The 26840-nt window shown below is 40.2% G+C and overlaps 1 protein-coding gene across 13 annotated transcripts in view; it reads right to left on the bottom strand.

The window, feature by feature from the left end:
• The window catches only part of sox6 (SRY-box transcription factor 6), a 724678-nt gene that overhangs the window by 262811 nt on the left and 435027 nt on the right, over positions 1-26840 (bottom strand). For all 13 annotated transcript variants that reach the window (XM_041197601.1, XM_041197599.1, XM_041197600.1 and 10 more), the window contains one exon: positions 25255-25344. In XM_041197601.1, the coding sequence (XP_041053535.1) occupies positions 25255-25344 (90 nt within the window). The remainder of the gene's footprint in view (positions 1-25254; positions 25345-26840) is intronic.

Here is a 26840-nt window from a genome sequence, read left to right as displayed (position 1 = left end):
TGCAAGCAGCAAGAACTCAGCCAGTAATCTCTGACTCTTGCAGGATACAACCCTCACAGGAGACCCCTGTGAGTCTGTCACTTGTTGATATATTGTACATCTTGCATGGTTGCAGAAGAAGTTACAAGTATATTTAAAAAGAAACACTAGAGTTGTTTTATTTCAACCTGGTTTTGACATAACAGTGGAGTTGCTGTCACTATAAGGGGAACAAAACACCACTGATGAAGTAATTCCTTTCTACCACACTTTTTAGCTGCTGTGAGTGTTTCCTCAGATGCTGTTTATTCCCCATAGTCTGCACTTATTTTTCTACTTGATCTGCCATACCATTTTGTTCATGCTCAGAATTGTTCGAATGTTAATGAAAAGAGTGTGAAGTATTCATGATTCATGGTAGAATAGGCGCTATTAGTGTCACTTTTAAGTAATATCTGTACAGTCTACACAGAGTGACATACAATCCACAACACAGAAATAGGCAATTGGCTCAACTAGTTCATAGAAGCTTTCCCCAACCAGAACTCATGTAACTCAACAGCATATCGTTCCAGTTCTTCACAAGCTGTCGTCTGTTAGATTTTAATCTTCATGTCATGTGGTAGTAAAATATATGGGAATTACACCACAACAACAAGGTGCTCAAGGCAGTGCTGGGAGATGGAGTTATTGCTCCAAGTGGACTGAGGCCTAACATCCAGGTCACGCTGCTGTCAAAGAAGATCACTGGTCGGCCCTGCAAAAAGTGAGCAAGTGTGTTTGAAGAAGGTGTTTTTAAAAAATTTATTCATTCATGTGATGTGGGCGTTGCTGGCTAGACCAGCAGTTATTGCTCATCCCTAATTGTCCCTGAGAAGGTGGTGGCGATCCACCAACTTGAACCACTGCAGTCTATGTGTTGTAGGTGCACCCACAGTGCTGTTAAGAAAGGAGTTCCATGATTTTGACCCAGCCTCAGTGAAGGCACAGCGATATATTTCCAAGTCAGGATGGCGTGTCACTTGGAGGGGAACTTGCAGGTGATGGTGTTCCCATGCATCTGCTGCCCTTGTCCTTCTTGGTGGTAGAGGTCACGGGTTTGGAAGATGCTATCAAAGGAGCCTTGGTGAGTTACTGCAGTGCATTTTGTGGATGGTAGCTGGTGGATGGTACACATGTGGATGGTAGATGTTGAAGGCTGTGGGGCGGGGCACCAATCATATGGGCTAATTTGTCCTGGATGATGTCAAGCTTCTTGAATGTTTTTGGAGTTGCGCTTATCCAAGCAAGCTGACGGCATTCCATCACACTCCTGACTTTTACCTTGTAGATTGTGAACAGGCTTTAGCGAGTCAGGAGGTGAGTTGGTGAGTTACTCACTGCAAAATTCCCAGCCTCTGACCTGTTCTCGTAGCCACAGTATTTATATGGCTGGTTCAGGTCAGCTTCTGGTCAACAGTAACCCCCTGAAAGTTGAGAGCTGGGGCTTCAGCAATGATAATGCCATTGAATGTCAAGGGGAGATGGTTAGGTTCTCTCTGGAGATGGTCAGTGCCTGGCATGAATGTTACTTGCCAATTATCAGCCCAAGCCTGGATATTGTCCAGGTCTTGCCGCACATTGACAGAGACTGCTTCAGTATTTGAGGAGTCACGAGTGGAGCTGAACGTTGTGCAATAATCAGCAAGCATCCCCACTTACGAGCTTATGATGAAGGGAAGGTCATTGATGAAGACCGTTGGGCCTAGGACACTACCCTAAGAAACTCCTGCAGCAATGTCCTAGGGTTGAGATGATTGACCTCCAAAAACCACAACCATCTTCCTCTGTGCTAGGTATGACTCCAACCAGTGGACAGTTTTCCCCGATTCCCATTAACTTCAGTTTTTCTAGGGCAACTTGATGCAACACTCAGTCAAATGTGGCCTTAATGTCAAAGGCAGTCACTCTCACCTCACCTCTGGAGTTCAACACTTTTGCCCATGTTTGAAGCAAGGTTGTAATGAGATCAGGAGCTGAGTGACCCTGGTGAAACCTAAACTGAACAGATTATTATTGTGTAAGTGCCGCTTGAAAGCACTGTGAATGATATTTTCCATCACTTTGCTGATGATCGAGAGCAGACCGATGGGATGGTAATTGGCCGGGTTGGATTTGTTCTGCTTTTTATGCACAGGGCATACCTGGGCAATTTTCCACATTATCAGATAGATGCCAGTGTTGTAGCTGCACTGGAACAAATTGGTTAGGGGCATGGCTAGTTCTGGAGCACAAGTCTTCAGTACTATTGCCGGAATGTTGTCAGGGCCCATAGCCTTTGCAGTATCCACTGCCTTCAGCCATTTCTCGATACCATATGGAGTGAACTGAATTGACTGAAGACTGGCATCTGTGATGCTTGGGAAACTCAGCAGCAGGCTAAGATGGATCATCCATCCGGCACTTCTGGCTGACACTTGTTGCAAACGTTTCAGCCTTTTCTTTTGCACTGATGTGCTGGACTCCCCCATCATTGAGGATAGGGATATTTGTGGAGCCTCCTCCTCCAGTTAGTTGTTTAATTGTCCACCACCATTCACGACTGGATGTGGCAGGACTGCAGAGCTTAGGTCTGATCTGTTGGCTGTGGAATCGCTTAGCTCTGTCCATCACTTGCTGCTTCTGCTGTTTGGCATGCAAGTAATCCTGAGTTGTAGTTTCACCAGGTTGAGACCTCATTTTTAGGTTTGCCTGGTGCTACTCCTAGCATGTCCTCCTGCACTCTTCATTGAACTCTTTGTTTTGATACCTAATCAATATAAGAGAAAGGAACGGTTGCATGAACAGAGATCACTGAGTATTGGTGGGATGATATGATTCACGCAACGAAAAAGAAATGCAACATGGGCTATTGGTTGTATTTCTTGCCCTTCACCCCTATTCCTAAAGACAGTGACATATGCCAGGCCACTTTGATTGGCATCAGTAGTCATTCAATATCTTAGCATTTGAGCCTACAAGGTATTAGCAAGTGAATATAGCTTGGGACAGGGGTGCATCGCAGCCAAACCATCCCTGTCATCGGCTGATATTTACCTTTTCTGAAGGATTCAGTGAATAAGTCTCAAATATGGGAGCTCTGGCTGATTTTTACTCTCAATAACACAGGGGAATAGCTTTCAGTTGCCGCTCAGCCATCATTGAACCAGCTGCAACCAAATTACCCACACAGACAATGGGTTAAAGCTGGCATCTCTATCCTAGATGCCTCAAGAGCACACCAGGCCGCTTCAGTTGATCCATGGAACCTTTGGTTACTTTTGCATGCAATTTTATATATTAACTTGTGGTGAAATGCTAAACTACAACCTCCCCAGACATGAAAGTAGGGCAGAAGCAGAGAAAAGACCCTGCTCTGGGAAATACACTCTGGTGAGAATCTATGGGGGATGACAGAGAAAAATCAAAATAGCATTTAAAGTGTTAAGTTTTTCTTCAGGTCCTTAAAAAATTATCAAGGCACATCTGTCTTGAGTTTCTTCTGGATTTGTCAGGTGGATCAGTGCTCCCTAGAGCCTGGTTCAGCAGAAGTATTTTAATTTGACTAAACACCTGATTTATTTTATCTGTCGGACAAGAAGGGGCAGTTTGTCTTAATACTGCCTGTCAGGTGCTGGGTCTATCCACAGCAATTTACAGGCAACCTCTGCTGCTGAAAGCAACCCTGCACTTATCCTTTCTGAAGCATCCAAAGGGGTTTTGCTGTGGAATTACACATAATCTTTTTTTTGAAGAACTGGGCAAGTTAGTTTATTCAAAATTAACAGATTGTGGACCAAATCATTTGCACATAACTTTATTTACAGCACTAGATTGCACCACCCATGGAACGTTGACTCATTGGTAACAGTGGCATTCAAAGCATGTTGACGTGCCAATCACTTGCAAACATTACTACAAAATGTCATTCACTCTCTAGCTGTCACTGGATCATGCTGGTGCATCTACTTACTACTTTTAAAACAAATAATATGAGGATAAAACAATTTTATGTTAATTGGAGGCAGAATTAATATAACATGGCACAATTTCTAAATATATTACTGGCAGTGTGAAGTTATGAACTTGGGAGTCTAACACTGAAATTTGCTTTCACTCAACCCTTACACCCAACTTGACCGTAGTTATTAATCCAGGTCTCGTCAACAATTTCCAATATGTTATGCATTACTTTGCTCTCTTTCTTATATTAAATTATTATAAACAGGAGTTAAAAAGAAGTTTGAGGTTTTAGAAAGTCCTTAAGCTCACTCTAATAGTTACTTAAGGAAATTCCTGAAAATTTATCATAATAAATTCAAGACTCTGGCAAAGTCATTTAATACAATGTACTTTCTTACAATCAGCATTAAGACAGAATAACTTATCAGTCTCGGCAATGAAAACAACCAAGGGTGTTTCTCTTGATATCATATCCTCAGAGGCAACTTATAATCAGACTTTACATCTGTGCTGTGAACTACGTTCCTTTTTCAAGTAATGCACCCCTCATTAACTTTGGGACTAAGCATTTTGTCTCCAGTTGCCCTGAATTTAAGCACAAATTCCAGGGGTGAAAGCTTATGTTTCAGACTACAAATTCCATGAACTTGTGCTATGACTATTCCCTCTCACCCCTGTTTGTATTCCTTTAATAGAGACATAAGGTCAGCTGATTTGGAATCATGTATAACTTAGAACATTTTCTTGAAAATTTGCTCTCCAACACTCATCTATGAGGAAATCCTGCTTTGGAGCATTCAATAATAATGTTTAAAAATGCTTGGCTGACTGATGTAAATTTAATCTCCACTGTGGGCACTTGTGATCCACATTCCAACATCCCCTTCAGTTTGTCAGATGCAACCTATAGCCTCATAATACTGCTTTCATTTTCATAAGTTGCAAAGATCAGGAGTTCTTTTAAAGCACAATGCCTTATTGTACACGACAACACACAGATGTAGAAGTGAGGACAAGTTTAATCAAGAAACAATGATCAGGCAATATGAAATTTTGTTTTTCAAAACCTGTAGATCACAGGAAGAAGGGAAAATTGAGTGGGTAAGAAGGTGCACAGTTTTGAGGGAAAGAGTTAATTATGAGAAAGAGATAGTGCAATGATTGATTTCAACACACTATGTAATGGAAGAAGAATAGGGTTGAAGAGAAATGAGATAAGAAGGTTCGGATGAGCAATGACTATAGTAATACCCATAAAATGCAGAGAGCAAGGAAAGGCTATGTTTGTGGGAGAGAGAGAGAGAGAGGGGTCACGAAAGATTAAGGTTAAGATTGCAGGCAAGAGTCTAGAAAAGGTCAGCTATCAAACAACAAGCTTTCACTTAATGTGCAACTTTTCCAAAGCAAGTCCATCCACTTCTTGGTGGGTCTCACTACTGTCAAACTGATACATGTTAGTTCATTTTATACTACAATGTTAGGGGTCAGATTAGTGACCAAAAGGAATGGGGCATTAATGATGAAATTGTAGTATAAAAAACATCTCTTTTTCTGTCCATGACCAACTTTATTCATCTATGTTTCTTTCTTGCTGTAGTTAAACAAAGCAGCAAGTGGTCCACTAGCTCTAGGATTCTCAAAACATTACAGTTCAAATGTTAGCCTGTACAGACACTGAAAATCAGCAGTTTTAATTCCCTAAGATTCAGCAGTCTTTGACTGGGCTGCAAGATGCTAATTATATGACATGGCCAGTGAAAGTACACAGTACATTCCTCACTGCCCAGGGAATTGATCTATCCTGCTCTGACAGTAAGAGAAGTACAGGGTTGGACTGTGTCATCCTGCCAATTAACTTAAGTATGAAATATAGTGAATCCTAAAACAGGGTAAATGTGGGCATAGGTGATTATTAGTATAATGCAAATCTGCTCACATTGCAATAGAATAAAATCATGACTAATAGTAAATTGCAAATTCCTCAGTAAGGATACCCTGTGACAATGACATTTAAAATTATGATCCTGAGGCAGGCTGTGGTCCATTTCCCTGTTACCTATGACCCTCAGCAGAGCTACAGTTCCATGTGACCAAGGGCGGGATTTTCTGGTTCCGCCAGTGGCCGGCATCATCATGGGTAAGACAGAAAAATTTTGGAGAGCAGCCAAAAGTCAGCTATAACGCAATGTGGGTAGGCTTAACAAGGGCCAAGTGGGACTTCCGCTCCTCAAAGGAGAGTGAGTCCTGCCCTCTAGAGCTGCTGGTCAATCAGGTTGGTTGGAAGCTCCCATCAGTCCTGGCAGTGCCAAGTGCACATTACTGGCCGCTGCCGGGACTTCAAGAAGACAATGGAGAAGGCCCAGGGCTCCCCGAAGCCGGTAAGTCCAGGGTCTTGGCCAGGGAGGGTTTTAGCAGGTCTTGGTGAAGGGTGGGGGGTTGGGTTTAAGGCTGGGGGTGTTAGGAAGAAGTGGGGATTTGATTTTAGTGGGGGGTGGGGTCACCCCATGATCCTCAAAGGGCATCCCCTGATGATCAAACACTTCCTTCCTCCCCGTCCTTCAAAGGATCCCTTTAAAAAACGACCAGCTGCCCATGCCAAATATTTCATGTGGGCACCGTATAATCAGGGTTAATTGGTCTGGTAACAAGCCTAATTGACCCTTGATTACCCATTTAAATATGGCAGGAAGGCTTCTGATTTCAGTTCCCGCCCACCTATTTTATGTACCCAACCCCCCAACAGGCCCAGCAGGGGCATGTAAAATGCAGCCCAGGCTATCTGAAATGTGCCTGTATGAGCCCATCGCAAGCTTCTCTGGCAGCTAGGTGACCAGCTGCAAGCAACCTGTCTCATCAGGCTCCTCCACACCCTTGCCCAAGGATACAGAGCAGTCAGTACCATCCATCCTCCTACAATTTCATTCCTCTCTACCATGCAATGTTGTGCAAGGCACAGCAGACTGCTATTCTACACACCCTTGCTGATGCATACTGAAAGGCTTCCCCAGAAATGTCCAAGCACCTGAATCAAATTTTCAGCAACCCAGCAGCTTATTCAATGATTTCTCTTATGTTCATGAGGCTCCACTTGTATCTCCTATGAGGCCAGGCTCCTCATAGTTGTCATCAGTCAGATCCTCAGAGGGTAGCCCTCATCTCCAAAGAGCCAGCCAGTGACACCAACTGGAGGTCTGAAAATCTGTGGGAGATGGAACTGTTGCAGAATGATGGAACCATGGGAGCTTCCAAGATATCTTGCATGGAGATGCCTGTAAACATAGCAGCTGAACACTAAAGAAATGGAATGGCTTCCAATTGATAAATACTCCTGAATGATCCAATGGAGTCTTAATTGCCACATGTCTGTAGTCTATGACTCCCTGTACATGTGGGAATCCAACCACAGCAGCAAATGCAAAAGCACTTTGTGGCTGACTGGCCTCACCAGTATCAAGGTGAACAAAACGGGAGATCCTGGCAAACTTGTTTTTTTTCACCTGAATGATACACTTGTGGAAACCGATTTTGAAATCCTGCAAATGTTAACTGCAGACTGCTGGGAGGAGCTTGAAGCGAAGAAATTCAGGACTGTGGTGACCTTGATGGCAAATTGCAGCTCATGCACACCTGGTCCCCTTGGAAGGACGTCTTGTTCCTGGAGTCTACAAGTCTTCATTAATGACCTTCCATGAAAGACTGAGCGTCCTGAGGCACTGGTGCTCACACGTCAGGAGAGCTGATCCTCTGGTAGCTGCTGTTATTGTTACTCCTGCTGCTGCTGCAGTTAGTGTTAGTGTTGGCATTGCTGGTCCTCTTCCTCCTTATCAAAGGTCTATGGTATAACTGAATATGTTACTTCCATGCTGCAGTGAAGGCTGGCAGCAGGGAAGTGCAGATCAAAGTGGACAAAGTCCAAGAAAGGTGAAATTTGGAAATCACCTGTTAAGCAGTGAAAGTGCGATCTTAGAACAAGTCCTGTGAACACAGGCTTTTCACATAGGTAGGGAAGCAGCTATGCAGTCCCACTCTTTAAAGGCTTTCCAGCCTATCAGTTTCATTAAGCAATTGCTCCCCGGTGTATTCTTGCCTTATTGACCCTAATGAGTTCTAGACAGCTAGGGAAACCCATATGCAGGCTACTAATCCAAGTATTCTAGGCTAAAAGCATAATGAAATGCCACTTTACACATTTAAATTGCAGCTCCAAGAGCTCCTCAGGAGTTTCCTCCATGCCTCCAAATACGCCCCAATAATAGCCCAGAGTGGGATGATTTCATGTTTCTGACACAGACATTTTTTGGAGATTTAATCCCCTGTGCACGCCCAAACCTGTTCTCCCCTTGGCAGTTAAAATTCTGCCCAACAAGAGTGTCCAAAAGGATGCCTGCCTTAAGAGGGAATTAGACACATCACAATGGGACAAAAGGAGGTCTCCTCGAAGATTGGAGGTTCATGTCCACAATAATCCTTACTTTGATTCTAACTGTGCTGTACCTCACATGATACTGCTAGATGTAAATCATTAAGAATAGGAAAAAACATTACTCGCCACTTCCGCACTTCACCACAATTTATACCAGTAAAAATATGGCAAACTATCTTCATTATCTTTGCTTGTCTAAATGAGGTGAAGTAGGAACAGCAATTGTTAAAGCACTTTTAAGGGTAAACATGCAAATAAACAACATTCAGGACTTATTCCTTCTAAGTATAAGAATGACCATTTTAGCTTCTGTCGAAGAGCATGGGAAATATTAGTAAATATTCCTTTAAACAGCTGCTTATTTCCACTCTGGTCATTTCTTGGCACCACAGAGGTTCTCCAAGAGAGAGCAAACAATGTCAATGTGACAGGGGTGTATTTAATCTCCCTGCTGGTCAGAGGTGACCCAGTGATACTAGTATGACAGACAGCAGTGTCTAACCAACACATCTGATGGGTTGTGATGTCTCCACTTCAGAGGGAGCTTGGTCAGTGCTTAGCATTTGCTTTGCTGCTACTTTGTTTTTGATTCAGTCTATTTTCAAAATGCCACAAGTAGTATCTATGAAGGGCAGCAAAAGTCAACAAATCGAAGGTCTGCTAAGATAAAAGCCTCTTTGTGATGAGTGGCAATAGTATCCTATTTCGTCCCTTCAACCCCACCCCCCATTATTTTTCACCTAGTTACAACTAGAGTTGGAAGCATATCGTTTATAAAATAAGCATTCGTTCCTCGTTGAAGAGTCCCAAGTGAATAATAAAGATGAAAGATTTGAGTGTAAAAACATCACAAAGAGCTCTATTATCTTATCTTCCTTTTAGTCAGGACAGCTGAACCATTATGACTAATTTCATTGACTTTTTTTTAAAAAGAAATGAACACTGGAATTCCTTTGTTGCAGCATCAGTTGGCTATTGTCAAGGCTCCCATATGCTGCTGCCCCATACCCAGTAAATTAAGATTTTATAAATGCTGCAATTGTGCTTCATTATGATGCATGGCGAGCAGTGAAATAGCTGGCATGCCTAGAGTGCAAAGCGTTCAGGCTGACCACTTAAGCCGGCTGGTCATATAGAGAAGGTGTGCCCTGAAAATGCTTGTCAAGCTGCAAACAATACACAATAATTGTAAATGAGGGCAACCTTTCCTCTCCCCTTCCCTTCTTCCTGCTGTCTAACAAAGGACTGAGTTGGAGGGGGAGAAACATAAAACCAATTTCACTTGAACAAAACAGCCAGAACCTTCTTATGAAGGCAAGATTTAACAAGCGAAAGAAAATGTCAAATTGAAGAGAAACAGCTTGTTTAATGGCAATGCTTCCAAGGTCACTGTAATAGCTGTTGTTGCTGAATGTTCTCTAGGACAGTATCAATGCAAATCGCACCTGCAGATATAAGGTTTTCATGGGTTAATGCATTTGTATGATGTGCATTATGTGCTATTTTAATGGGGTCCTAAACCCATTTATTTGAAGTGGGTTAAATTTATTTGAAATGCTGTATTAAAGTAACATGCACAGAAATTGATGCAAACATGTTCACTAGTGAGAAAATTATACTCAGCCAAATATTTATCAGCAATAAAATGAAGGAGGTGGCTCCAAACTATCAAATTTTAACTTATTGATTGCTGTTCTAGCACTGTAAAACAATTTATACTTGCAACTAATTAGGGCATTCTAAATGTCTTAGAGGGGGAGAACATACTCATCCTAGCTGTCTGCCCCTGTTTATTCTCCAGTGATGTATGTTTGAAAAGTACAGGAGTGAGGATTTCAGGTGGATTAGGATCAGCAGAAAGACCTTCCATGATCATGAAAGTCCATACCTGAAAACAGCCACTTGGATGAGGGCAGAAAGGTTGTCGCAGCCTGTGGTGGAACTGAGAGTCAGCACTTCAGGAAAAGCGAGGTGAATATTGGTGGGGAGGAAGAGAGTTCCCAAAACTTACTTCAGAACAAAATTAGAAGAGGGCTAGATCTGAAGCCTAACACCAGCAAAATGAATGTTTAAATGAAGCAATAAAGTGGTTGCAATATAATGTCACTGAGAGCCCTTGTGCTGAATTGGAAGATAGTTAAAGACACTAAAACCCCCACTGACAACTGAGTGCTTCAGATTCTCCAATAATCCTCAAATCTGCTCTCCTGAATACTCCTACACATCAATCCCCTGTCATCATCACCATCATAGTATATCTAAAAATGCCACATTTTGGAACCCCAATTGGATTTGAGGTATCCTGCCTTCTGGTATTTCTCATCACCATAAATTAACAGTAATTAATTAATTTCCCATTCCTATCTGCATGTCGGCCATATTAACTGTTGTTTAGTGTATATTTCTAATGATCTATTTGTAATCATTTATCAAAACTATAAAATCAATACATACACATAGTGGGGGTTGGGAGTTGTTGGGTGCAGGGAGAGGGTCTCTTATGGTCACTATTTCTGATGATACTGTTAAAATAAAAATTGCAAGTGATTTTGCTACAAGTAGCACACAAAGGAAAGCTTTTCCATTTATTTTACATATGAGCATTGACTGTTCTTTTGTTTAACCAATATCTAGGGTTAGCTAATAATTAAATCTGTGGCAACTATCCCAGTGCTGAGCTCTTTTAGGTGCAATTTTTTTGTATTTGATTTTAATGTCTAAACCTTTTGTCTTACCCTGGGGGAGAAGCTATGGGAGCATTTAAAACAAGAGGCTAAATTGTGCACACCTTGCACTAGTTTGCTTCTAGCTTCGTGGCTTGGAGCACTTCCAGATTGTGTCTTTTTTGTTTTGCGGTTTTGTATGTGAGATATCATCGCCTGATTCATCACTCTTTTTGATTGACAAACATAGTCAGGTACGAAAACACACAGCTAACCCTGACTGTTGTGTATCTCTGGTAAAGAAACCTTCAGCTGTACTACAACCAAAAGAGACAGTTTTCACCCTTTAATTGCTGTATCAGGCTCCCAATTTTAGGACAATAATTGAAAGAGGAGAGAATTTTTAAATATATGAGCATAGGCAATTAGTTCTCCTGCCTCTCCACAAGTCATGTGACCTGGCCAAATTGCCACCACAACTCCCAGGTCTTCACCAGTGCTGCTCTATAACCAGAAGCTAGCAGTTACTCAGATAGAGCGTAGAGTTGACTTGATTCCTGACTGTAATTGTTGCCAGGGATTTCTGGCTTGTAAGTACAAGCCACTGGTTTGGAATTGGCAGTGAAATTATACGTCTGCTGCAATTTTTTTTCTGATATTTCTGTACTTTCAAATTTGTTTTGCCCTTTAGCATCAGTTACTTCCTGGATCTAGCACCTTAACCACCTACCTGCCAAGAATAAATGAACAGATGTCTTACCTCATAGGTCTTTAACAATGCTGTTATATAACTGGCAGTAAAGAAACGTGAGGAGCACGGGGTTTTCCCAGCTTCCTCATGAGAAAACACTCTGCAAAGCCTATCCATGTCTGCATGACTGATACATGGAGCTCACTGAGTGATGGAATGATGGCTGTGGGCCTACAGCCTCCATTTTTCCTTCACTTGTTCAATCTCTATCTAAACTAATTTGCATAAACTTTCTCTGCTGGCACTGCTAGTTAGTACACTGTTCACTGTAGACTGAATCATATAGAATGTTCCAGGCTCATTCCCTGGCTGGTGTTCAGTGACCTCACCCGAGATGGCATTAATTGATGTGAGATTTTGAAATCAGCCAGGGTTCTGTTCCTGACTTTTATATAACTTCTACTGGAATGTGCATAAGTATGGCCATGGGTAAGTACAGTAGCTCAGTGCCTGCCAATGCACACTGTCTAAGTTCACACATAGTAAAAGTGGGTGAGAAAGTTACCATATGGAAGCTGGTGTTTATTGAATTATACCTAGGCACGTCAGTGAAATCAATAAAAGTAGTAGAAGATAAAAACTGAAGGAGAAGGAAGGTAGAAAATCTGCACTTTCTTTTGAAACCTTGATTTGGAAAATTTGGGGGGTGGGTGCGGACTGGTGTGGGGAGAATAGTAAGGACCCATAAATTTGTTCCCCTTCTCCAACTCAACAGAGATAGTACTTTTGTCTCTGAATCAGATACTCTGGGTTCTAAGGCCAATTCCATGTTTGAGCACGTAAGTCAGATTGGCACTGCAGCTCAGCACTGAGGGAGTACTTCAACATCAGGGGACCCATTTCATGGATGTGACACTAGGCCAATAAAAGCTCACACGTGAATACTGTCCATTGCTTGAGGCATTATAAACGTCCTGTATAATGACGTTCCAGCAAAGGAGTTAGTGCCTTTAGGAAAGGAAAGTTCAAAATAGACAAAGAAAGAAGGCCAGTGATAAACATAAGAGTACAAGGAATAGAGACATGTAAAATCAGACCGAAAGAAAAACAGAAAGAACATGATAGAAACAGGTGGCATATAAGTCTTTTTTCACCAATACAGTTTCTGGTACATTTTTCTTCAATTTTCTCTCTGAATCCAATATTCGAGGGGTTGAATAGTCCACTCCTGTTCCTAACAAAATGCCACCTCTGCTAGCCCAACTGAAATTAAATAACTGCATGGATTCACACCTAGGGTGGAATTTTACAACCCCGTCGTGGCGGGGGTGGGGTCATAAAATGTAGCGAGCCGTTCAAAAGTCCATTGGCTTCACTGGGACTGTAAAATCGCACCAGCATAAAATTTCACTCACAATAAAGAAAGGCCACTTTGGAAAAGGTAACAATGGATTAGTAGATCTCATTGAAACATCCGCCAGTGCCTCTGGTAGAGAGAGAGAGAGGAGAAATTCAGAGGGAAAAAGATGGGAATTCTAATTGTCTTTTTAATACTCTACACTGTACACACTGAAATATTCTGAATTGGCAAGTTAATTTGCTCCTACTGTGACTTGAACTCCCTAGCAGTGACTTCTCTATTTGTAGTGTTGTGATTAACTGTAAGTAAATGTATAATGTTATAAACATTATGGGGAAACCATAAACCAAAATAACCAAATTTACTGAAAGACCCCAAATGAAGTGATTACCAAAAATAATCTACATTTTGTAGCTTTCGCTTTAAAATGAATCAGAACAAACACAACTTACACATGAATTAACAGGCAAATGATACTTCAAATAACAAGGTAAATTTCACTTTAAATAGTCAATACAACAAAGAGACATCTTATACAAGCACAAACACTCACACCACTTCCCGCACAAACATGGCACTATGTTGCTAAATAGCTCCACAATATACTGTTCTTTATTTGGGCAGAGTAGGTCAAGAGTTCTATCCAAGAACAGCTTTCACCTTCAAGTTTCATGGGTACAATTATCACCAGCAAAGCACACTTCTATGAACCCTCTCTTCCTTGGGTCATGGCAGTCCTGGTGGTGTAGCGTTCCAGAGTTCCTTTTCAACTGACCAACAAATAATTCTCCAATTCACAGTTTGGCCACTTCAGGGAAAATACCTAGGAACATCTCCGAGCCATTCATACAGCTTTTCATGTTTTAGACCTTTTTAGCCAGCTCGTATAGTACCACCAAAAGTTCCTGTCCCCTTTTCTGCCAAACAGTAAAACTGATCTCTTTTTGCTTCTCCTCACAGGAATTCTGTGTTCCTCATTCTATCTTTGTCTGCTTTCTCTTTGTTTGCATCTGTGCACTGATTGCCTTCACCCTCCAACTCCTTTGCTTGTAGCTCTCCTTTGTGACTGCAAGCCACACGGTTTCTTCCTTAATTTTCTTTCTGTTGGTACTACTTTCAGGGCAAAAGTCACTTAGTCACATGGATTAGTATTTCTTATTGTGCAAGAAAATTATAATCAAACTCTTTACATTTGATGCAAGCTCTTATTCATCCCTTTTCAAATATTCTTAAAAACAATTACACATTCCACAGACCTTTCAAAGAAATTATAAATTTTCCTTACTGTACAGATTCTGGGTCAAAGATCATCACAATAAAGATTAACAGGTTAAATCAATCATACTTAATCTGTTAATTGCTCAACAACAAGCTCACTACCCCAGGCATTCCACAAAGTGAAACATTAAATTGAAAGATATAATAATTTAAAAACTCATAAGGTCATTTCAATTAGAGTAGTTAGTGATATTAAGAAAATATATATATGTATATTTGTACAAATTAATTGTATCCAATTTGTGAAGAATAGTTTTACTCTTCACAATATAATTTCTCATGTCTCATTCATATTGGGTCTGTCATTTACACCATGACAGTGAACTTAGTGTAAATTTTCTTCTCCATCCTTGGTTAACGGTCTGTAATTACTCCTTTTCTGATTGGTTACTTTCCACTTTAATTATTCACCAATCAAAGGCTTTCTCACCAATCATATATTTTTTTAAAACGCTGCCAAATAATACCCAGCAAATAAAATACTTGGATGTAAGCTCTCAACCCCCACTATATAAGGATTAAAATTAAATATCTTAAATACATATAAAAAACAGCAATCAGAAAAACAAAACATAAAGGTACTCATTCCACTTCGTAATTGCTCCGGCAACTCCCTCTCCTTCTCTACACATTCAAGACACCCACTAGCATTATTAACATTCTCAATTGTGGTTACTCTCTCAGTACTTCACAGCCCAATCCTCCCAACTGAGGTCCAAAATTCTGAGCCAAACATCCACGTTTTCAATTCCCCATGGGCCTCCACATTGCTGAGCCTTTATCACATTGCATAAGCAAGCAACATAATTGTATTGTAAAGCTGGGCTTGCATGACAAACAGCCAAAGTTGGAGTTCTGTGAATGTTGTAGGCAAGAAGAGGTATAGGAAGGGAAAGGAGATGAAGGAATTTAAATGAGGATGAGAATTTTAAATTGAAGGGAAGCCAGTGTAGGTTAGCAAGGAAAGGGATTTTGGGTGATTGAGAATCAGTGCAGGATAGGGAAGAGGCTGCTGATGATAACAAGCCATCCAGGAAAACATTAGATTAGTTGAGTCTGAAGGTGTCAAAGGCATGGATGAGATTTTCAACTGCAGATGAGCTGAGGCAAGGAAAGTGACAGGTAGTGTAATGGAAGGATAAGTAGGTGATCTTAATGATGAATAGCACATGGGGCCAGATGCTCAACTCGGTTGAATTGAATGCTGACGATGGGAATTGTCTGTTTCAAACAATACATGTCCAGGGAAGAGAATAGAATTGGTGAGCATGGGCACAGACTGAAGTTGACGGGTGTGTTTCCTCAAAGTTTAACTAAAGAAAATTGCAGCGCATCTATGGCTTGATGACAGTCAAGCAGTCCAACAACAAAGAGTGGTTCAGAGATGTGGTAAAGTAAAGGCAAGGTAAAGCTAGTTGTCCATCAGTTTACATGTCATCAGAATACAAAAATAAATTGATGATTGATAGTCAAATGTTAGAAAATAAAGAATAATTTTTTTTTTAAATTGTTATGGAGAGCAAACAAAGAACAAATATTTTGGGAACAGTATAGCAATGTAGTATTCTGTTTAATGTTTTAAAGTTATGTTTAAAAGTCTTGCCTGTGAGCAATGCCACATGAGCTCAACTGGTATAATTTTAAACACTGATAATGTTAGTTATTTGAACTGGGGAAAATAAAGAATGAGGAAAGGATAATTGAAGTTTGAATTAAATAAATATTAAGCACTGGAATTCTAGGTGTGCAAATATTTAAAGAGAATTCTTATGGAAAAGTTATTCTGGTTGAAATAAATTGAAATTGTTTTTTAAAAAATCGCACGGAACACATGGCTACATGAGAATACAGTTTACTGCATCATATATAGGCTTGTTCCACGTTTGTCATCTGTGGTTCCCTTGTGCTTTGTTCCCAAGGATATTTTAAACCAAAAACAAAAGCAGGAATGAAGAAAGCAGACATCAGGAAGACCTTTGTTTTGCCAAAACCCAACAGAGTTCACAGATGTCAGAGTCTATAAGGTTGCTCCAGTTTTACCAACACTTATTTTCCCAAATTTCTAACCCAAACTAAAGGAAACAAAATCTACCCTGCATCATTCTTCTAGAATGACAGGTATTAAACAGAGCACAACACTTCAACCACAGCCTGAGGTTGATTCACAGCAAAGTGGATAAAAGAAATAATTGGAATGGAGTGGGGTGGGGGTGGGTGGGTAAACACAGAATCTAAAATATATTGTGTTTGATCTTCAGCCAGTAAAATGGTTATATTACTTCTGCATCTTTTACAATTCCTCATCGTAGGGTTTAGGATACATTAGTATCTCAGTTTCAGATGGATCATCAGGGTCAGGAATTGGGGTGGGGTGGGATGGCCAGGGAAGGAAGGGACTAGGAGAAGAGTAAACTTCAGCTGCTTCTGTGTATTTCCATCCCCAGTTCAATCATGGAAGATTCAAGACCAGATACCTCATGCACCCTCTCAGTCATGGAATAGTTCACATGGGGGCACCTTAAGCATTAAAAAAGGACTCCTTAAATGCAGCTGGAAGAGACAAAATTACTCCTATCCATCTCGCAACTGAATACATATTAATGGACCGATTTTGACACTGTGTAAGTGAATGGGTTCCGAGTGAATTAAAGTCTCACCCAATATCTTCGTAGAATTAAGTTTGAAGAAATCTAAACAGAGAAACTTTGTAAAGTCAATTAAGCCCTTGCTTTGGAAAAGGGCAAGCACAGACAGGATGGACCAAGTGGCCTCCTTCTGTGCAGTAAACGTCTATAACTTGATAGTTCCAGACTTCTCTGATAGTTGCAACACATTGGTAAAAGGCTGCAATTTTTTTAAAAAACAGGATACTGTAATTGTCCCCAGTATGGTGTTCCTAGCACCAGACAGCTTAAATGAAGCTAATAGTAAAATTTTCTGACGGGCCACTAAAATTTCCATCTCTCACCATAAAAGATATAACCTCAGAGGGGCTACGTGCTATTGACCCATGAGGTTGATCTTGACCTCCCTGCCCCAAGGCCAAACACTGTTCCATAAAGCACAACTCATTTATTTCAGGAGGTATTACTATTATGACAATCTAGGTCTCTGGATGGTTTACATTCAACACTCCAAAATTCAATGCTGTGTATATATGGATGATGATATTAGCAAATAATGCTGACAGAAAAAGTTTATTATCCCTTCATCCTGCAATTCACATGTTTTTAAAACCCAAGCTTAATAATAACTTTCCCACAATTTCTTGATTTACATCACCTTCTGTCCTATTCTTTTCAACCTTGGTGGTATCCTCCCTTCTGGGTCCTGACCCATCAACCTATGTTTCCCATTGGAAAAAAATCTTGTGCTTTGAAAACTGCAGACACAATGAGCTATTTACAGACAGCAAAGATCAAAGAAGCAAAAATGACACTGAAAACTCTGGTCTCTAAATGCACCTCCTACACCATGGAACACATTTCAAGAAAATGTTGAATTCTATTTGCAGCTTGGTGACTGAATGGAATATCTCTTTATAGTATAACGGCAATGAAATTCTAAGCACTTATTTGCCATTGCCTAGTCCAGAACTGTGGTTCCAGGCATGAAGCATTTAAATTCCTCTCTATACAGTGATTGACTTTTACTTTTCTACATGTATATTTTTAAAGGCATCTATTACTCTTATGTTTTTTTATTCTCATTTAAAATAATTGGATAGACCCAATGGGCTGAATGGCCTCCATCTGTGCCATGAATCTTTCTGTATTTCTTTCTATGTAAAGTAGGCTGTCGACTCACTGTCACCTATTTTACACTATCGCACAAAGTCAAGATCTACTCCACTGATTTACAGTATTCACTTTGAAAAGCCTGGATTCCGGCTAGGTGAGTAATCTTTGTTTTTCATTGCACTCCACCTATGCTGCTTACAATCCATGTAAAATACAGTCACATTCTGCACTTTACATGAGGATCCTTGTTAAACACGCCTGACAAGCAAATAAAATGTATTGCTGAACAGGTTGTTCGCTTACAGAAGCTGAGTATGTTTTATTGCTTGTTGCCGATCTCACTTTCTCTCTTCCTGCACAGCACATCAGGAAGAATTCTGCTATCAGTTGAGGCAGCAGGGTATTAATGCTGTCTTGCTGGCAAGCTGCCCAGCCATTCTCCTTCCCACAGTGGTGCTGCCACAGAATACGAACCTTGGGCAGTTCTAGAGGGAGAGTGAGCTCAGGTTATCTTCCACTAACACAGCCTTTTTCCTCCAAAGTAAACAACTCCCACTAACAGCAATGCAAAGTGCCATTGCCTACAAAGGCTCCAAGAGGCCTGGGAATTATGACAAACCCCTATTCAGAGCTCATTCAATTTTGCTAACAGCTATATTCTAGTCTAATTAAAACCTTTTAATAAACACATTTCTTGGACTGTTCCCTCAGTTGATTATCATTCTGGTGTCAGTAGACTAAATGTAAATTTATAAAGGAAAAGGTCAAAAACATTTTGCTTTTTTAAAATGAATTAATTCAGGCAGGTCACTGATCTTGGAAAACTATTTTGGATTCCTGTGTATGATTGGTTCAATTTTAGCATGGTATAATTCCTCAAAACGGCTGAAAATGTCAAGTATAGAAGTTCTATTTCTAGCTACTTCACTATGAGATGCTGTGGCTATATTCTCCCTCAGTCTCCATGTTAAGGCTTAGGGAAAAAGCTTTGTACTAAACATATACTTGTAGTTCCAAGACCTAAGTTCACCTTTGATCTACTTCATTCTTATGCTTTTTGGATAATGTTCGTTTTCTGTTCACTAATATTGTTTCTTCTTATTGCAGTGAGGTGACTGCATGACAAAATTGTCCTTGATTTTAGACTTTGGACCCCTGCTCTTTTTATAAAGTAGTTTCATAACTGCACCTTGTTCAACTCCAAATGGTCTTCTTAATAATAATCATTAACACAGGTGAAACCACCTTCTGGACCACATTGAGCAGTTGTGTGAGTGCTCCAATTGTTAAAAAACATTTACCATTTAGATTTAAGAGGTGATTTTTAACCCTGCCCGCTTGCAGAAACCAGATGGTGGTGTTGTATTCAATTGTTCAATTGTTTGGTGTTTGATTATGTGTGTCTGGTATCTGTTCTCTGTTCTGCCAGCTATTATTCCAGCCTTGGTGTGGTTTACTAAGAAAGAAGAACTAAACTGAAAGCAAGAAACTATAAGCATGAGAGAACAGACATTTTAAAACCATTGTAAATAAAACTGCTGTTTAGACATAGAAACTTGTGTCATCTCTGCATATCACCCAAGGCATACAACACAACAACTGACAATAAGAATGATGGAGAAAAGCTTAAATTTATTGGTTCCAGCACTGTTACTTTCTTTGCTGGGAGATCCACCCGTGCCGTGGGATCAATTGATTTTGGGGCTCAAGATCTACTTGCTTGCTATGGTGATAGACAGTCCAAATGTAGCAGCGACTTGCAAGAAGGTGATACTCATACATTGTCTCAAAGTAGAAGGCCAGTGAATACTCAAGCAGCTCACAAAAGAAGAGACTACATTTGATATGGTGGTAATCGTTCTCGAAAAATATTTTGGGCCGAAGAAAGGTGTAATGATTGAACAGTATTCATTTTGCCAAGAAGATGCCAGGGTCAGATACCTTCAAAAATGTGCCCAATTGTGGAGGTGCTCATTGGTTCCCAAAATCATGTTCAACTCAAGGGACAAGTTTAACTCATACTTAAAGTGGTACCACTTCTCAAAGAGATGCAGGTCATTTAAGAAGAGGACTTCATCGGTTTGACACGTGATGGAGTCTATTCTCAAGAAACACGGCATGTCTATACCATCACAGACAGTAAAATGCCAGATCATTTTAAGGAATGCTCAGTAGAGATCGTGGGCTTCTCAATGTCGCTCCTCATTGATGTGGGCTCTATTTTAAGCAACAATCTTTACCATCATTATTCTTTGCAACTTTCATTCCTGCGACATATACTCTTCAAACTTACAATAACTCAATTATTTCGGTTTTGAGAATGATCACGGTTCCAGTGAGCTACAAAAACGTCACTCTAGACTGGTTCACATTCTACATTGTTATGGGGGTAAGCCTTTTCAATAAAGCTTTGCTTCAAACTTGAAGACACTACTGAAGCATACATTAACATTATTGATACCCAACAGTATCCTTCCTTATTTGAGGAGATTAAGGGGTATTGTATGCTCCTTGCTTCGACATGCAATTCTGCCAATGTTTCAACATTTGGGATGGATGCCGTTTACGATACAAAGTGTCACAGGAACTGAAATGACTAGAATCAGATGGTATCATTGGGCAAATTGACTCATCACCATGAATATCAAACCTGGTCATTGTGCAATGCAAAAATGTTGCACTTAGACTATGCATCAACCGAAAGGTGCTCAACAAAGCAATCATTCCAGATAAGTACCGGATTCCTACAATCTAAGAGTTAACAGCACCATTTCATAGCTGCACGGGTGACATGCGATGGAGCTATCTTCAGATATCACTGGCAGAGCAAAGCCGATATTTTACAGCTTTTGTTAATAATGGTGTGTTTCAGTACTGCAGAATGCCCTACGGACTAAGTGCAGCAACTAGCGCATTCGAGAAAATCATTTCTTCAGTCTTGTCAGACATTGAGGGTAGCTCAAACTACTCAAATATGTCATCATCCATTGAACGGACAAAGCAAAACTCAATCAGAGGTTATCAGTGGTGCTCACTCAACTCAAACAACACAGTTTGATGCTCAACAAGGACAAATGCAAATTTGTGGCATTTGAGATTTACTTTTTAGGGTACAGAGTGACAGCAGCTGGAGTAAAGCCTACACATGACAACGTCAAACCATTCATGTGCTTCTGACCACGCCTAATGTGAAAGAGTTGGCGTCGTTCCTCGGTACTACCAACTTTTATCACAAATTTGTTCCTCTATACGCAGAGATTGTGGAACCTCTTCGAAGCTACTGCACAAAGATAAACAAAGGGAATGGACAGTTGCACAGCAAACAACATTTGACATGTTAAAGGCAAAGATAGCACCTCCGCCAGTCCTTGCGCATTTCAACCCACATGTGGAAATGTATGTGTCAGGAAATGTGATTGGAGCTGTACTCTTACATACATTGGTCGTTCACTTTGTTAGGAAAGAGAGATAGTTTAAGTAAGTTTTAGGTATATTTGGGTGTGTTAAGAATAAGGTATATCTTTAAGTTTAAGTTTACTTTGTATTTTTGTATTTGTGCGTTAAGAAAAGGAGAAGTTGAGTTTTAGTTTCACTTTAAAAGATGCCTGCATTTTAATGAATATTTTAGGACTCTTGAAGGGAAGTTTTGCAAACATGAGTAGAGAAAAAAAACCGTGCTGTTGACTAGCAACAGAGAGCGAGGCCCACTCCCTACATACACACACATACACACACAGACACACACATAGATAGAGAAAACTTAAAAAGCAGTTTCAGTTCAGTTGAAGCCATGATTCTAGAGAGGCTGGATAGCACAGGGGAAGATAGCAAGTCCCAAACTAAAGTTGAAGCCCGCTGCCAGGAGAAGCTGGACACAGGAGAAGCAAAAGCAGGCTCCAGAAACTAAAGAAAAAAGTCCCCAAATCCAGGGGAGTGGAACAGGGAAGATCCAAGAGGACTGTCTAGTTAAAGGACCAGGACAGGAATCTGGAAAAGGTCTTGTTTTGTGGAAGTGAAATTAGGGAGCAGACAGGATGGCTCCAAGATTCAAGCTTAAAGAGGAGAAAGCTGCAGGATGCAGATATAAAGCGATATCGGCATGCGAGAAGCGTGAGGTCCAAAGAGATAGCTGAAGGTCTGTAACTCTTTACTATGGGCATGTGAAGCAATGCTGTTCTGTTGGCACGACTGAGCATTTAAAAGACAGTGCATGAAGGGAGGTTTGAATGCACGTGGTGATCCGGGGAGAGGAATATCAAGAGGAGAGTTCGAAACCCTGGAGGTGGACCCTTGTGGAAGGTCTGAGAAAGTGTTGTTTGGGGAAAGATTCCAAAGCAAGTTCTTGGAGAGTGGGGATTGGAAACCCTTATGTGAAAGATGGAGTTCAGTGAGACCGGTTGGCTCATGGTGTGACAACCATCTGGGGGAAGTTGAGGAGAGATCCTTAAGATCTGTTGGGATGGCATCTGTCACTTGGTTTCAGACCGTGGTGTATCTGACCACAGATCGCCTATTGGTTTACATGAACTGTGTACTTACTGTGAACATTAGAGTGTAAGATAGCTTTTGTAACTTGTGCTATCCTTACAAATTGGTATATATTTGTAAAGGTATTGGTGTGGGTGAAGGAGTACTGTAATATAATTCATCTTTTCTTGTTTAATAAATGTTTTATTCTTTTGTTCAAAATTCATCAGCTGACTCCTGTGACTCTGTTCAGTAGCCCCTCTCCACATATCTAAACAAAAAATAGAAGTTAAGATCTATCAAGCCGGGTTCCACCCTGGGATCGTAACAGCTTCATTTAATCACATATCTGTCATGCCCATTGTTGGAAACTGAACACAAATTCTCTACTGGAGAGTGGGAAGCATTAGCCTGCATCTACACCTGTGAACATTGGCACCTGTGTCACTCTCCACAATGATCACTAAGTGCTAACTACATTGTTAGCCACGTCAAGATCTGGTCATCGAACTCTACACACCTACAGATAGTAAGATTGTCTTCATCAGTAAAGTTCAAGGTTGAGTATCTCAGAGGTTAAAGCAACTGAGTAGCTGGCGTGCTTAGTTGTACTACTATCGCAGAATGCATTAACGATAGCGAAGCAACCTGCAACATTGAAGACTATGTGATTGCAGTGATTTCACATGTGGCTGCAAATCTTGTTCCACGAGAGGAGCTGAAAACAGAATGTGCAACAGACAACATACAGCAGAAAATAAGCCAGAGCCTAAAAACTGAGTGGCCTCAAGAAATAGAGGAAGAACTGGTCCCATACTTTAACGTATGCAATGAACTTTCATTGTTTAGTGACAACTGCATCACATGTAGAACTCCAGAGGTTATCCTGAAAGCACAGCGGTGTTTATTGCATTTTGCCCATAAAGGACATCCAGGTGTTGTTAAGCTCTAACAACAATTCTATCAAGTAGTCTGGTGACCAACAATAAATCACTGCATAGAGAAGTTCATTAGAACTGTGTAGTCTGTACGCTCAGCAAAAAATTTGTTAAACACTATTCCACACCTCTACAAATGACCTCGTGGCCAACTAAATCATGACAGCAACTGCAAGTAGACATTTTTGGAGAAGTGCAAGCAGCCTCCTGTAATCAATGTTATTTTGTCTATGGTTCATGATCTACATAGCAAATGGCCAGAAATCACAACAAATTCAATAACCATCACTTCAGTCACTGATATTCAAAGCAAGCTGTTTACAAAATGGGGTTTACCAAAAACTATCACCACAAACAACGGACTGCTCTTTGTTTCCAATCAGTTCATGGAGTTCCTAGCAAGTTATCGAATTCACTACCATCATGATACAACCTGCAATTGAATGATGGTGTTGAACAATTCAACAGGACAATCAATGACAGTCCGAGAGCTAGAATGCAGGAGGAGAAAACGTTTGAATAATCTATTCATATCCTACTTTGCATATATCAATCCACCTCACAGCTCTGATTAGAAAGACACTGGCAGAACTTATGACTGCTCGTAAGTTTCACAAGCCACTGATACTTCATAATCCAAGCTATCCATCGAGAACATCAGCACGAAAACATAAGAAATCACAAAGCGACAAGGTAAAGGAAAAGCACAGTTCAACAAGTAAACATGCAAAACGGAACCACGATTTGAAGTTGGAGATTAGGTTTGTATTAAATGGCCAAATCGTGACACAGACTTGCATCATCTCTATCAGGGCCAAAGCAATCAAGCCATTGCTTGGTACCAACGCTTTTCTGTATGAAAGTAGAGTACGAGAAGCTTGATAGCGAGCAGACCAGGATATTCCAAGGACAGTAATTATGAGGCTGTATTTCCTTTTCTGATGTTGATAGTTTGCCTCATCAAGTTGATCACCCAGAACCACAACCTCATTGTTTATGATAGTTTAATTTAAAATAAAGTCCTTTAGTTCTACAATTGTTCGGTGTTTGATTATGTGTGCCCAATGACTCTTCACTGTGTGCTGCGTGCTATTAGTTAAGCTTGGGTGTGGTGACTGAGAAACTGAAATGAAGGCTCGAAAAATATACGGTCCTCATAGTGACCAGGTTCGAGGGATTTTACCCTTACCCCCATTCCCTCCCATCCAATTATATATTAAAAAAGGGCATTTATACAGGGAGACAAAATGCAAATTAATATGAAATGTGTCTAGGACATCAAAAGTAGAAGTGCTTTACCTTATTCTAACAATAGTTTGTGGTATATATAGTTTGAATACCAACTGCATCACAGACCAATGCAATGATGAGCTACAGCTTGTACTACATGAGGTATTCTGAGCAAGATTGACATAAAGATCCTGTAAGGTCATGTACTCAGGTGGAGTCACAGTGAAACCTTGCCAGTCAAATTCATAGTGGGTGTAAAAAATAGAACTTTAGCTATACATAAAGCACAAGTGTTATCGTCTAAGGCATTGACCTACCAAAGTGAAGTCCTTGCCCCCATTCCATTTCTATGAAGGATTTCAAGTCTCTTCCCTCTAATTAGTATGGAATTTGTTTAATTACCAAATCTAGTTTAACTAGTTGTTCCCTATTTTGTGTTGGAATATTTTCCTCAGAATACTATTTGCTCTGAGTATCAAGTAACAATTCAAATTCAGCACGTACCTTTGATCTCACCAAGTATCTCCCCTGTATTGAGTCCAGCCATTTTCTCCTTCCAGTCTTTCGAGAGAAACTTCTCGACACAGGATGATTCTATGGAGTAAAATTATGACATATGAAGAAGGAACAATTCTGCTACCTAGTGAAAATATGCTGATCCCTTTGTGGAATAATGTATTATATTTGACTTGCATCTGCATTAATGAATAGCATACATATTGTGCCAACAAAATGAACATTTATTATCAATTAGTTACTAATCAGTAACTCCTCAAATTCCATTAATAATTACTAAAACTTTCATTCCGTTTGGCCACATGTAAACAATGGGTTCACAGGCCCACAAAGCAAAGCAGCCTTTAGCTTGCACTGAATTGACAGTCACATGATTGTTGGTCTGGGAACCAGAACACTGGATGTAGTTCATTTAAAGCACAGTATTTGGGACAGATTGGAGCAGTTTTACCTGATCCAAACAGCTTGACCCCAGCATTGGGAACCCAAATAGAAATTGTTCCATTCCTCAGAACGAACAACCATCACCTCAACAAGCACACAAACTTTGCTTCTCCTTGCTGTTGTGTTTGATGTTTTAATCATGGAATGGTCCAAAGTGAAAGGCATTATTCACAGTACTTGGTTACAAAATATTGTCCAGTGAGCTGCTAGTTGGAGCTATATTATTCTGCAAATTAAATCCTGAGAGGGCCTTTTTTTCCATTCATCATCACTTTCTATTTCCTATGCCAAGTCCGTTTTCAATCCAGCAAGTTAATTTGGCATTAATTCTATGAGCCTTGATCATTTTTGGAAGCCTTGTTTGTAGAACTTCATCAAAATTCCTTCAGAAAATCTAAGTAAAGTGCACCTACTTGTTTAGTTACCTGCTCAAAGAATTCCAGTGAATTTGTGAGGCATGAACTATTGCCACTAAATTCATGATGACTATTCCTTATGGCTCCTTTATTCTTTACGCGAACATTGATAGCATCTCATAAAATGCTCTCAACCATTTTTTCCATTATGAATGTTAAGTGAACTTGTCTGTAATTCCCCGAATCATCTCTTGCTCTTTTTTTTATATTGGGAATAATATTTACGATTCTCTCAACCTAAGCCACAGACAGTGAGAGAGAGAGTGATTGCAAAAATATTAACCAGAACCTCATGCATTTCCTTAAGGATTCTAGAGCGCATCCCATCTGCTCCAGGTGCCCTGTACACATTTAATTCTTCAAGTTTCTTTATTACACTTGCTTTACTAATATCTACATATGTTACAGATTGCTAAGCCAAAATAACTGGATCTGAAATTTGGCCACAGTTTTCATTTGTGAAAATGGACATGAAGAATTAAGTTAACATATCAGCCATTTCCTGATCCTCCATAATATTTCTATCCCAGTTATCCCTTAAAAGCACTATCTGCTCTTTCTCATTCCTTTCACATCTTATATGGCCAAAAAATGTCTTTGGGTTCTTCCTGTTCCTTTCTACTGCTTTTATTCTGATCATTTACCTCTTTCCATATTCATTTTAATAAGCCTCAAATGACATTATATCAATCCACACTACTTTATAATCTGCTA

The sequence above is a fragment of the Carcharodon carcharias genome, chromosome 10, assembly GCF_017639515.1.
Source record: "Carcharodon carcharias isolate sCarCar2 chromosome 10, sCarCar2.pri, whole genome shotgun sequence".
Lineage (NCBI taxonomy): Eukaryota > Metazoa > Chordata > Chondrichthyes > Lamniformes > Lamnidae > Carcharodon > Carcharodon carcharias.
This window is presented reverse-complemented; position numbering and strand designations above follow the sequence as displayed.